We start from the raw sequence: 13,528 nt of genomic DNA, 5'->3' as shown, positions 1-13,528 counted from the left end.
CAAGGACAGCCGTGAAGATCGAAGGCAGGAAGGGATGGGTGCATTCAAGTCATATCAAGAAATTTCATGGACTTCCTTCAGATGTAAATAGCCCGCCCCGTGTGTCTTCACCCATTGACTCAAAACTACCTTTGACTGAGGTTACCAGTAAGGAACTTTACAAATTAAAACTGAGACCTAAGCCGTCGGACGATTTGATTGTTTAAGTCCTCTCCGAGGTGAAGCGGTTGAATCTGTCCTCGACATGTATCCCTTAGGCCTGAATCATGAGAAATCACGAAAAATGTTGAAACGACACGCGTACTGTAAATCACTGCGTAGCCACTGTATTGTGACTTTATTAATTTTGTTTTTCTTGAGTTTTATAATAATTACTGCAAGTATATTGTTGCATATATATTATCCTATTTCTAAACATGCTTTCAATATGACTGATGAACATTCTTTTAGTGACCTACCTCCGCATGAATTGTCCTATAGACTTGCGCTGCGCAATAACACTTTCATTAGTATGTTGCATCATTCCCATCAGACTAGTAATGCTACTAATTGTTGGGTGTGTGGCCGACTCCCTCCCTATCAGAATAATAAAGGAGTTTTGCCTTTCTTTCCACATCCGTTTACACATAATGGCTCCTGTGGAGCATGGTTTAGTTTAATCAATTCCATAGATTCAGACACAGCAGTTTATCAAGACCATTGGGTATGGGGAAATCTGAACCTAGTTTTACTCAAGGTCTGCTACCCTGACAAGGAGGGTCGCCCCAAAAGAACAGGAACTGATCTAGAAAATGAAGTATATGGATTAGGTAATTTTACACCTAACCTCATGATTCTGAATGTCGAATCCGAAGTTGAACTAGTTTTGCCAACAATGTCAGTATTTCCAGCTAAAGGTGAATTGTGTGTAAGGAAAATTGGTTCCATACATATGGGCCATAGTAAATGCACTACTATAGTAGAATTCAGTGATCAAGGCAAATCCTCATTTAGAGCTTCTCGCCACTCCTACTTCATATGTGGTCAGACTGCATATATGCGTCTACCTCTAGATTGGGATGGTACCTGCTACATTGCCTTCCTTTTGCCACCTGTTTTCCTAGCCCCTCCTGATTATTACAGAAATATTCATTTCGTACACAATAGAGAGCGGAGAGATCTCCCAGTTGTCGATTATACTGAGACGGCATGGGACAAGTATGTAGATTTCAATAAAGGTATCTTTCCCTATATAGGTACAATCTCAAATAGTAAACTAATACGTAGATTAACTAAGACTCTTGAAGCTGTAGTGAATGAAACTATTGCCGCCCTAGGCAATCTGACAGAGGAGCAATCTGCGATGAGGATTGTTGTTCTTCAAAATCGTCTTGTCCTTGACGTCATCCTGGCCGATAGGGGCGGAGCTTGTAGGGTCATCGGATCAAGCTGCTGCGTATTCATACCAGAAAATTCGCCATCTGTATATAAAGCTATAACTCGCCTTCATAAGATTGTGAGCCAGATACACCAGAATCCAGGCACTTGGACTTGGTCCGGGTGGTTTTGGAGTGTGATATCAGCCTGGGGATGGAGAGTTCTATCCTTCCTAGGTATTGGCCTTCTTATACTATTCAGTTGCTGCTTATGCCTGCAATGTGGACCAGCGATTTGTGGTCTGTGTGCCACATCGTGTATTCCGCATCAAGGTTTTCACTCACGATCCCGGAAGAAGAAAGAAGAAGAAATGATGCTCCATGAACAAATCGATGGATTAATGAAGATTGATGTTTCTTGATGGGCAAGTAGGGGACAAGGAGGGAATGTGGAAATATGGATTTTCCTGATCAGTTATGTCCCCTATCTTGGACCCCAACGGTTCTATGTGCATGTTACAAACACATGTATGTTCCCTCCAGTTCCAGTTTCGAAGACGCAAACACATGTGCGTCCACCGTCAACATGTCCTCTGTCAGATCCGCCATGAATGGGCTGGATATTCGATTCCTAAGTATGAAAGGCCACCGACTTTATATGGCTCAGTTACTCCATTTTTACAGTTCAGGCGAGTAGGCCCGATTCTGCCATCAAGCCTTTCCCTGCTCTCTGCCTCTGACAGCTTCAGCTTGAGCTTGCATCTGTATCCATGAACTTTGTCCTCATTCTCTGTGCGGCTAACGGTGCCTGCCTCGGCCAGTTTTGCCTGCCTGCCAAGAAACCGTATTTCACCTTCGAATTATCTACTTTGCTCCTCAGCCGATGCATTCCTGTCTAGTAGTTTAGGTAAACATTTCCTTCAGCTACCGAGCAAAGGGCCCGGCTTCTCTGTCCTCATGCAAGTAATTCATAGCCCTGTTACCATGGAAAGTTTTCTGCCCCTTGCATCTCATATAGACACTTAGACGCTTGTGCACGCACACACAGTCAGTATAGAATAGATTCTGTCCGAGAGTCCTTCCTTTGTGGATAACATAGTTCTTTAAACATAGGATGTTAGATATGATTTGGGATTAGGTTGACTTGACCCCCCAGACTTCTTGTCTCCACATGTAGAGCTAAATGTCAAGTCCCCTTCACCCCCTAGTTGCACGTCAATCACACGTCATGCTGCTGCGCGCGCATCTCTGCCAAGTATTATCTTATAGATCCACCTATATATGACATCATAACCAATCATGTTTCTTTTTACTCCTCATTACGCCCATTTTCGGTTACGCATATGCATTGTCATTTTCCTTATCAATTGTTACGCCTTCTGCATTTGCTTCATTGTAATGTACTTTCTATAAAAATGCTTGTCTATCAATAAAGTATTGTACTTCACTTCCTGAACCCCCGTGGTGACGGAACATGAAGGCCGCGACTCGAGTCGGCCATTTTGGAATAAAGCCCATTCAGAAACCTCTTATACCACGGATTCTGCCTCTTATTTTTCTGAGCTATTTTATTTAGATTCCGTATTAAATTCAGTCCCGGTAATTAGATTATTTACCACACTGCGGTGGGTGTTTCCACGGGACACCCATGGATTTTGACTCTGCCCCAGATATACAACATCATGTCAACCTGGGGAAGCGCCAAATCCTTGGCCCTCCCGAGGTGAGGCACAACGAGGAGAAGTATTTTTATTTCTCCTTGTTTTTTTCTCTTTCTATGCGTGCTTCATTCTGCAGCTCACATAGAAAGAGGAAAACGCCTCTTAGGATTGTTTTTGTACAGGAAGGTGCCCTTTTCCGCACAAATACAATCATGCCTGGAAAGGAGGCACTCTTGCTCGATGGTGCAAGGGGGCCTACATTGGTGCCAGGCTGCCAACCGGCGCCAGCACAGGGAGAAAGGATTAGAATGCTTTGTATTGCATAAATATGGTACATTACTGCCCTTTCACTTTGGCATGAGGCAGCGCAGCTTGTGACTTGCTGCTCTGCCCTACACTAAAATCCCATAACTTAGGGCCTTAGATTAGACATCAGCTTCAAACACTGAGGATCACTTTGTGGGGGGAAGTCATTTCTAAGCTTGACATACCACACCACTCAACAAACCCCTCAAGGGTCTAACGCCGTCTCACTTCTGATGTACAATGTTTTGTTTCTGTACGCTAGGATCAGTCATTCACTACTACTGACTACGCAAACCAGGTCACCACTTCTGGCCCTTAGAGGACAATCATTTCTTTATGACTTTATGACCACACCTCCTCTCCTCCCTCGCTCAGCACCCCGACTCTACGATGGCAGCACCCCTTTCTCACCAAAGGACAATGATAGGTTTGGGGCCCAGAGCTGGCCTTTGCTAGGATAGCACCCTTGGGCAAAACACAATTTGGCGCCCCTCTCCCACTTGTCATCTTTAATTGTCAATGTGTTGGGAAAATGGGAGGTGTATGTGGAAGGTGAAGGGAAATAGAGAAAGGAGAAAACCAGACTTCATGCCAATGGTGAACACACGTTTCATTAGAGCCAGGTTGGAGGGAGATTGCTGGAGGCTGCTCCGTTGACCCCGAAGTTCTGCGCCCTGGGTGTGCGCCCAGCTCGCCCATGCTAATGGCCAGCCCTGATAGGACCCCACGTGCATTGCTCACATCCTTACCTTGACGGAGATCTTTCCTTCATCCTTTGGTAGGTGGGCGGCCAGGAACCAGTCCCCAGGCAGAGGGCTGGTCACGTTGAACACCCCGGTGGTCCGGTTTGGAAGAGTCCATGTTAACGTGAGCGCGAAGGCTCCTGGGATAGCAGTGTCCTTCGGGAAGTGAGAGCGGAGAGGGTTTATCACCGGGGGCGCCCCTGAGCGGAAGTACCTGTGGGATGAGAGAAGGTGTGGAGATGTGTTATGGAGGAACAAGCTATAAAGTTTTTCATAGGTGAGCCACAGGGGGGAGGATTGAGCAGGCTCCCCACTTCAAAACCGGAAGCAGATTCCTCAACTGCCAAGAGCCACCACAGCTCTTACAAACCCAAATAGGGCTGACTTTAGGGTGGTGTTAACGGTCCAGCCACACCTGGTGTTGACATGGGTTTTGGGGACACCGTTTAAAAATAAATTATGGCTTAAAAGCACTTCCTGCAGAGATCCTTGTGTGTCTAACAGTTTTCAGGTGACAATAAAAATGTCAAGATAACTCTGGCGATTATTGTTCCTGCTGGAGAGAGATCTGGCAGTTTTGACTTGTTAGAATGGGGAACCTCTGGTTGGCACAGGTAGGCACTTGTGACAAGCAGTGGTCCCTTCTTCTATTCAGGGCGAGAGAGTTACCCCTTCAGAACAACCCCTGCTCACCCTATAGGTAGTGTGGCGCGAGCAGTCAGGGCTAAACTTCAGGGCGCTAGTCAGTTAAGCATTTATGATCACACACAGTAAACCACGATGATCCCCCACAAACGGACACCAGGCGTAAGTTGTATCAAAAATACGGATGCTTTATATAAAAGGTTCTTTGTTACGCAGGCATGTACAAGACCATAAATAACGGTTGCGGAATGGAAGCCACAAGATGATAATTAGGCACTGTTCTTAGTCTTGGGTATCTTCTTCGATCACGAGCGCTTCACAGGGCTCGGTTGAGTCGGTCCAGTCACGATGATGCGCAGTGCACCCAGGGTACAGTGATACGGGGAAATCAGAACGTTGCGGACCCCGAGTCCGATAGAGAGTTCACTGTACCTGGGAACGTGCGATGCGCTTGGACGAGTCTTCAGGAGAGATGCAGGTTCTGCACCTCGTGGGTCTTCCGGATCAAGAATTCAGCGGGCGGCTCTCGGTAGACAGGTGCGGCCCAGGGCCTCCGACACGGACTGTGCGGGAGGTCACTGCGGAGGGCGGCACGGTCAGACTCAGGCTGGGAGGTGAAGCGGGGCGGCCGGGTACGTTACGACGTACGGGCGGCCGTCCGAGGCTGGATTTCACTTCCCCACTGGAAATCCGGCGGGAGGGCGGAAGGGCACCAAGCGCGCTCCAGTAGCAGGCAGGTGACAGGGAAGCGGGACGGCCAGACTCGATGGGTCCAGAGCGACTCAGGTAGAGCGGGGCTCTCGGCGAGTGGAGGCGGCCAGGCTTCTGGGTGTCACGGCCCTAGGAGGGATGCGAAGGTGCGCAGGGCACTCCGGCGGGAGAAAGCACACGGCTCGAATTCTCAGACGAGCGGAGACACGGTGAACCCACTGGTCCTGGGGTTCAGTTCAGGGGGCAAGCTCTTCTTTCAAGCCCTTGGAGATAGTTGAAAACAAAGTGCAAAGTCTCTTCCAGTCTTTTCCTCTCCTTCCTCAGCAAGGCACCTACTGCAGGCCAGTCCCTTAGGTCAGGGAAAGTTACTCCTCCTTCAGCTTCTTCCAGGTCCTTCTAGTCGGGCAGAGTTCCTTTGTGGTTCAATCTGGATCTGATTTCTTAGGAGCCAGGCTCCTACTTTTATACAGGGATTCTTTTGTTCTTTAGCGCCAGGGGGCCTGGGCCTGGCTCAGTCCAGTTTTGGAGCACTCTGTTGTGGTGACCCGGCTTGTTCCTTTCAGCAGCAGGGCAGAGACATCAGCCGCTCCGCAGGGGGCGGCGCCGGCTTTGTGGTGGCAGAGCACAGGTCTATTCAAGAGTCAGGGTGCACTCCTCCCACCCATCCTGGTGTAATCTTTCTACCCACCACCTGGCAGCCAACCTGTCTCCTGGAATCCCCCAGCCCTGCTCCTGTACTGTTGCTAGGCAGAACACACACACACAGCAGAGGCAGACTGAGATGGTTAGGCACGCAAAGGCTAACTTTCTAAAAGTAGCATTTGCAAACCCAGGACATTAAAATAACCTTTACTAAAAGATGTACTTTATTATCCCGAGTTCAGGCATACTAAACACGACTTTCTACCATGCTCTCTGGGTCCACTGGAGTCACAGCGTGTAGCGATCCCAGCAGCCCATTCTGGCCTATGGAGAGCAGGTAGCCTTCAATAGTGAAAAACGAAAATGGCTGTAATTCACTACTAAGACATGCCACACACATCAGGGCATGTCCTACCTTATACCTACAATGCACCCTGCGCTTAGGCCTACCAGAGGGGTGACTAACATGTAGTTAAGGGAAGGGTTAGAGACTGGTAAGTGGGGGCACTTGCTCAGTCAGCGCGACGGTACCAGACCGCGCGCAGGTTCTGCAGTGGCAGATCCTAGACACATTTTACCCCGCTGCTTCTGTGGGTGGCACAACCAGTGCTGCAAGCCCACTAGCAGCATTTGGATATACAAGCCCTGGGCACCCCTGGTGCACTCTACTAGGGACTGATAGTAAACCAAATAAACCAAACGTGGATGTCAATTCACATAATACATTTTACCATAGGGAGCACTTGCACTGTGGCACTGGATGGCAGTGGCACAGTGTCCTGAGCAGCTAACACCAACACAAAAACACATTGAGGCACAGACAAAAATGGAAGGGTGACCCACGCCAATGGTGCCAGGTCTAACACGTGTCCCCTCCAGCTGAAAAGTGGGGAGAACTACCCTACCCCAGGGAGTTCTGCATCACTAAGGCGGAAAAACCTGGACAGACCGTCAGCATTGGCGTGATCTGTGCCAGGGCGATGCTCCACCGTAAAGTCCATACCCTGTAGGGAGATGGACCACCTCAACAGTTTTGGGTTCTCACCCCTCATTTGCATCAACCATCTGAGGGGCCTGTGGTCTGTCTGAACCCGGAAGTGAGACCCAAACAAGTAGGGTCTTAGCTTCTTCAGCGCCCAGACCACAGCAAATGCTTCTCGTTCTATCGCACTCCACCTTTGTTCCCGGGGAAGTAGCCTCCTACTAATAAAGGCTACGGGTTGGTCAAATCCCTCCTCAGTGATCTGTGAGAGAACAGCCCCTACACCATGCTCTGATGCATCCGTCTGCACCAGGAACTCTTTGGAGAAGTCAGGAGCCAAGAGCACGGGCGCCGTGCACATGGCAGTTTTCAGGGTGTCGAAGGCTTTCTGACAGGTGTCAGTCCATATCACTTTTCTGGGCTGCTTCTTCGAAGTCAGCTCTGTCAAGGGGGCAACGATGCTGCCATACCCCTTGACAAACCTCCTGTAGTACCCGGTGAGTCCTAAAAAGGCCCTCACCTCCGTCTGGGTCTTTGGGGGCTCCCAAGCCAGGATGGTTTCAACTTTGGGTTGGAGGGGCGCCACCTGGCCGCTCCCCACTTGGTGTCCCAAGTACACCACTGAACCCTGCCCGATCTGACACTTGCTTGCCTTGATCGTGAGGCCTGCCTTGCGCAGCGCCATCAACACTTCCCAGAGATGTTGCAGGTGTTCTTCCCATGTGCCGCTGAACACTGCGATGTCATCCAGGTAGGCGGCGCTGAACTCGGTCAGCCCAGCCAACACCTGGTTGACCAACCTCTGGAAGGTGGCAGGGGCATTCTTCATCCCAAAGGGCATCACCCGGAACTGGTAATGCCCATCTGGCGTAGAGAATGCGGACCTCTCTTTGGCCCCATCAGTCAAGGCGATCTGCCAGTACCCAGACGTTAAGTCAAACGTGCTGAGGTACCGTGCAGCCCCTAACCGATCGATGAGCTCATCAGCTCTGGGGATGGGGTGCGCGTCAGGCTTCGTGACTGAGTTGAGTCCTCGGTAGTCCACACAGAACCGGAGTTCGGGCGTGGCACCCGGCGCTGCAGCCTTTGGGACCAAGACCACTGGGCTGGCCCAAGGACTGCTGGAGGACTCAACCACCCCTAGAGCAAGCATCTTCGAGACCTCCTCTTTGATGCAGGCTCTGACCCTGTCAGTTACCCGGTAGGCCTTGTGCTTCACAGGTAAGCTGTCTCCCGTATCCACATCATGGACGCACCAATTCGTGATACCGGGAACCAGGGAGAACAGGTCAGGAAACTGCCCCAGCAGCTGGCGGCAGTCACTCTGTTGCTCAGGGGTCAGGGTGGGTGAGAGGTTTACTCCATCCACTGACCCGTCTCGCTCTGAGGCTACCAAGAGGTCAGGAAGAGGCTCGGACTCCTCTTCCGTCCCATCATCGGTGGCCAAGAGCATGCCCACTTCGGACCTCTCCAAGTGGGGCTTCAGTCGATTGACATGTAGGACCCTCAAGGGGTTCCTAGGAGACCGCAAGTTCACCAAGTAGGTGACAGAACTCTTGCGCTCCACAATCTCAAAGGGTCCTGTCCACTTGTCCTGGAGTGCACAAGGCTCCACAGGGGCCAGGACCCACACTTTTTGGCCAGGTTGAAGCTCAACCAGAGTGGCATTCTGGTCGTACCACCGCTTCATTTCCTCCTGGCTGGCTTCCAGGTTTGCCTCAGCAAGTTGCCTGAAACGCCTAGTCTGGTTCCGGAAGGCCAGCATGTAACTGTATACATTCTGGGGAGGTTTCCTGGGAGATTGCTCCCAGCCTTCCTTGACCAGACTAAGAGGTCCTCGTACTGGGTGGCCGTACAACAGCTCAAAGGGACTGAACCCTAGAGACTTTTGTGGCACCTCGCGGTACGCGAAGAGAAGGCATGGTAAGAGGACGTCCCACTTACGCCTCATGGGTTCCTCGAGACCCATAATCATGCCCTTCAGGGTTCGGTTGAAGCGCTCAACCAACCCGTTTCCTTGGGGATGGTAAGGTGTGGTGAACTTGTAGGTTACCCCACACTCTTGCCAAAGGGACTTCATATATTTCGATATGAAGTTGGTCCCCCCGTCAGACACCACCTCTAGAGGGAATCCTACTCGTGAGAAAATTCCCATCAGTGCTCGTCCCACCACGGGGGCCGTCACTGTCCTCAGAGGGATGGCTTCAGGGTACCGGGTGGCATGGTCCACCAAGACCAGGATAAACCTGTTGCCCATGGCTGTCTTGGGGTCCAGTGGCCCCACAATGTCAATCCCCACCCGCTGGAATGGGGTACTGACCACAGGGAAAGGTTGGAGTGGAGCTCTCAGCTTCCTTCCACTCTTGCCACTTGCCTGGCAAGTCTGGCATGTCCTGCAGTGAGTGTCAGAACTCCTGCGCATTTGGGGCCAATAAAAGTGGGTGACAAGCCTTTCAAAGGTCTTGTCCTGCCCCAAATGTCCTGCTAACGGTACGTCGTGAGCCAGCCCCAGTAGGAAGGCTCTGAACTTCTGGGGTACCACCAGCGCACGGGCTGACCCAGGTTCAGCAACCTTAGGCTCGGAGTGTAGGAGGTCGTTCTCCCAGTAGATCAAGTGAGTTCCGGACTGATCACCATTGGCCTGGGCTGCAGCCTGCTGCCGCATACCCTCTAGAGAGGGGCACTCTTTCTGCTCCCTGCAGAATTCCTCCCTGGTGGGGCCTCCTTCTTGCTGCCAATGGGTCAGCTCAGGCAGGTCCCCCAGTTCGGCTATCTGTTCCCCGGTAGGCTCCAGGGCATCCCCCTCAAGGTCTGCTTCCTCCTGGGCCGTGGGAACTTCAGGAGCCGGATTCCCGTGCCTCCCTCGCCCTCTCTCTAAGGCCGGTTCCTGGGCCTCTCCCTCAGGCTCCAGGGTTCCTTCAACACCCCTACTGGCTGCCATCGACCGGGTGGTCACGCACGCCCAATCAGGCAAGCCCACCATCCGCAGGTGAGTTGTCTTCTCCACCTTTTCCCAAGGGGAGCTCTCCAAATCGTTACCTAGGAGACAATCAACAGGCATGGCCTCTCTCACAGCCACTTGCAGAGTACCAGAGACCCCCCCCCACTCAAAGGGAACCTGAGCCATCGGACACTGACTCTCTGTGTTGTCAGCGTTGACAACACGGCAGAATGCGTGCGGGACAACCTGCTCTTGAGATACCAGGTGCTGCTTGACAGCAGTCACACTGGCTCCTGTATCTCTAAGAGCCCCCACCCTCTTGCCATTTATGGTCACCCACTGCCCGTACTTTTGAGTATTGGGGGGCAGCTGGGCCTCAGCGACCATTTCACTGTCTCCTAATGAGACTAGGGTCATCTGTACGGGATCCCCCGCCCCTTGGACATCTGTCTCCCTCCCCAGGGCTACACTATTCACCTGCTTGGGGGGTGGAGCACCAGAGGGTGCTGGTTTACCATACAGGGGGCACTTGGGATCCACGGAAATGTGTCCCAGGTTGTTACACTTGTAACATCGGAGGGGCCCTCTTTGAACAGGGTTACCTGTCGGGGCCCCGGTCTGCTTCGGGGGTGACTGAGAACCTTTCCCTTGGTTCCCTTGGGGATTACTTTGGGGCCCTCTGTAGAACTCCCGCTGTTTACCCTTGTCCCCCCCACTCTTCTGCTGGGGACCCTGAACACCTTTGGCGGGGCCTCCCACGGGACCCTTGTGGACCCTGGTGCTGATCCAGCGGTCCGCCTCCTCAGCAAGCTTCCTCGGGTTGGACAGCTTGCTATCGATCAGGTGTTGGCGTAGCTCAGGAAAACAATTATCCGACAAGTGCTCCCATGCAATCAAATCAAACAGCCCTTGGTAATCATTCACTTTGCTACCCTTCACCCAACCATCCAGCGCTCTGCAAAAAAAGGTCACATATTCTACGTAAGTGGTACCAGGTTTCTTGGTGCAATCCCTAAATCTCTGTCTGTACAATTCAGGAGTTAACCCATACCTTGTCATAAGAGCCTCCTTCATGTGTGGATAGGATGTGTGGACATCAGAGGGGAGGTCTAGCAGTGTGTCCCGCCCCTCACTGAGGAACCTTCCCCACAACCCCGCTCCCCAATCCTTCTCAGGGACCCGGTGGGAGGACATGGCTACCTCATAGGCCCTAAACCACTGCCCAATATCATCCTGCTTATAATATTCTTTGACTACATCTTTAGGAATGTGCACCCTTGACTCGGTTGAATTGCTGCCACCAGAGGGTGAGTTGTCTAAACTCCTGGCCTTGAGATCCAACTCCCTCATTTTTACCTCGTGCTCCATGGCCAGTTTTTGCCTTTCCATTTCCATTCGCAGTTTTGCCATCTCCACCTCGTGTGCTCGGGCAGCACTCCTGTCGGCCATCTCCTCGGGCGACAGGCCTCTGCTAGGCTCAAAAACACCTTCTGGGGGGATCTCCTCCGGTGCATTCTCTGGGAACTTTGACTCGTACCAGGCCCTCAGCGCCTTTACGTACTGATCCTTGTTTGTGAGCCCGCTTTGCTTGATTCTGAACTTGGAGAGATATCCTTTCAGGACCTCCCTGGAGCACGTCATCAGTGCCTCGGGCTCCCAATCGATGTCCTCCACTCCAGAGAACACAGAGGACGCTCCGCCTCCGTTGACTGAGCTAGGCATGGTTTCTTTCGGTGGAGATTCTTCTTTAGCAACAACTGTCAATCAATCTGTGGCTGCGTTATAGGTCTGCTCTACGTGGTGATCAATAATTCACTGTATGTAAATCATAAATGCAAATTCGAAATCCCACACCGCTGCCACCAATGTTAGAATGGGGAACCTCTGGTTGGCACAGGTAGGCACTTGTGACAAGCAGTGGTCCCTTCTTCTATTCAGGGCGAGAGAGTTACCCCTTCAGAACAACCCCTGCTCACCCTATAGGTAGTGTGGCGCGAGCAGTCAGGGCTAAACTTCAGGGCGCTAGTCAGTTAAGCATTTATGATCACACACAGTAAACCACGATGATCCCCCACAAACGGACACCAGGCGTAAGTTGTATCAAAAATACGGATGCTTTATATAAAAGGTTCTTTGTTACGCAGGCATGTACAAGACCATAAATAACGGTTGCGGAATGGAAGCCACAAGATGATAATTAGGCACTGTTCTTAGTCTTGGGTATCTTCTTCGATCACGAGCGCTTCACAGGGCTCGGTTGAGTCGGTCCAGTCACGATGATGCGCAGTGCACCCAGGGTACAGTGATACGGGGAAATCAGAACGTTGCGGACCCCGAGTCCGATAGAGAGTTCACTGTACCTGGGAACGTGCGATGCGCTTGGACGAGTCTTCAGGAGAGATGCAGGTTCTGCACCTCGTGGGTCTTCCGGATCAAGAATTCAGCGGGCGGCTCTCGGTAGACAGGTGCGGCCCAGGGCCTCCGACACGGACTGTGCGGGAGGTCACTGCGGAGGGCGGCACGGTCAGACTCAGGCTGGGAGGTGAAGCGGGGCGGCCGGGTACGTTACGACGTACGGGCGGCCGTCCGAGGCTGGATTTCACTTCCCCACTGGAAATCCGGCGGGAGGGCGGAAGGGCACCAAGCGCGCTCCAGTAGCAGGCAGGTGACAGGGAAGCGGGACGGCCAGACTCGATGGGTCCAGAGCGACTCAGGTAGAGCGGGGCTCTCGGCGAGTGGAGGCGGCCAGGCTTCTGGGTGTCACGGCCCTAGGAGGGATGCGAAGGTGCGCAGGGCACTCCGGCGGGAGAAAGCACACGGCTCGAATTCTCAGACGAGCGGAGACACGGTGAACCCACTGGTCCTGGGGTTCAGTTCAGGGGGCAAGCTCTTCTTTCAAGCCCTTGGAGATAGTTGAAAACAAAGTGCAAAGTCTCTTCCAGTCTTTTCCTCTCCTTCCTCAGCAAGGCACCTACTGCAGGCCAGTCCCTTAGGTCAGGGAAAGTTACTCCTCCTTCAGCTTCTTCCAGGTCCTTCTAGTCGGGCAGAGTTCCTTTGTGGTTCAATCTGGATCTGATTTCTTAGGAGCCAGGCTCCTACTTTTATACAGGGATTCTTTTGTTCTTTAGCGCCAGGGGGCCTGGGCCTGGCTCAGTCCAGTTTTGGAGCACTCTGTTGTGGTGACCCGGCTTGTTCCTTTCAGCAGCAGGGCAGAGACATCAGCCGCTCCGCAGGGGGCGGCGCCGGCTTTGTGGTGGCAGAGCACAGGTCTATTCAAGAGTCAGGGTGCACTCCTCCCACCCATCCTGGTGTAATCTTTCTACCCACCACCTGGCAGCCAACCTGTCTCCTGGAATCCCCCAGCCCTGCTCCTGTACTGTTGCTAGGCAGAACACACACACACAGCAGAGGCAGACTGAGATGGTTAGGCACGCAAAGGCTAACTTTCTAAAAGTAGCATTTGCAAACCCAGGACATTAAAATAACCTTTACTAAAAGATGTACTTTATTATCCCGAGTTCAGGCATACTAAACACGACTTT

At 51.9% G+C, this 13,528-nt stretch overlaps 1 protein-coding gene across 1 annotated transcript in view; it reads right to left on the bottom strand.

Annotated features, from left to right (window-relative positions):
* TMEM8B (transmembrane protein 8B) overlaps window positions 1-13,528 on the bottom strand; it is a 707,705-nt gene that overhangs the window by 227,570 nt on the left and 466,607 nt on the right. Inside the window, exon 3 of the mRNA XM_085640668.1 lies at window positions 4,072-4,279. Coding sequence (XP_085496794.1) covers window positions 4,072-4,279 — 208 coding nt within the window. The remainder of the gene's footprint in view (window positions 1-4,071; window positions 4,280-13,528) is intronic.

Source organism: Triturus cristatus, chromosome 2_1 (assembly GCF_964204655.1).
Source record: "Triturus cristatus chromosome 2_1, aTriCri1.1, whole genome shotgun sequence".
Taxonomy (NCBI): Eukaryota; Metazoa; Chordata; class Amphibia; order Caudata; family Salamandridae; genus Triturus; species Triturus cristatus.
The sequence above is the reverse complement of the archived record's forward strand: the minus strand, read 5'-3'. Positions and strand labels throughout refer to the sequence as shown.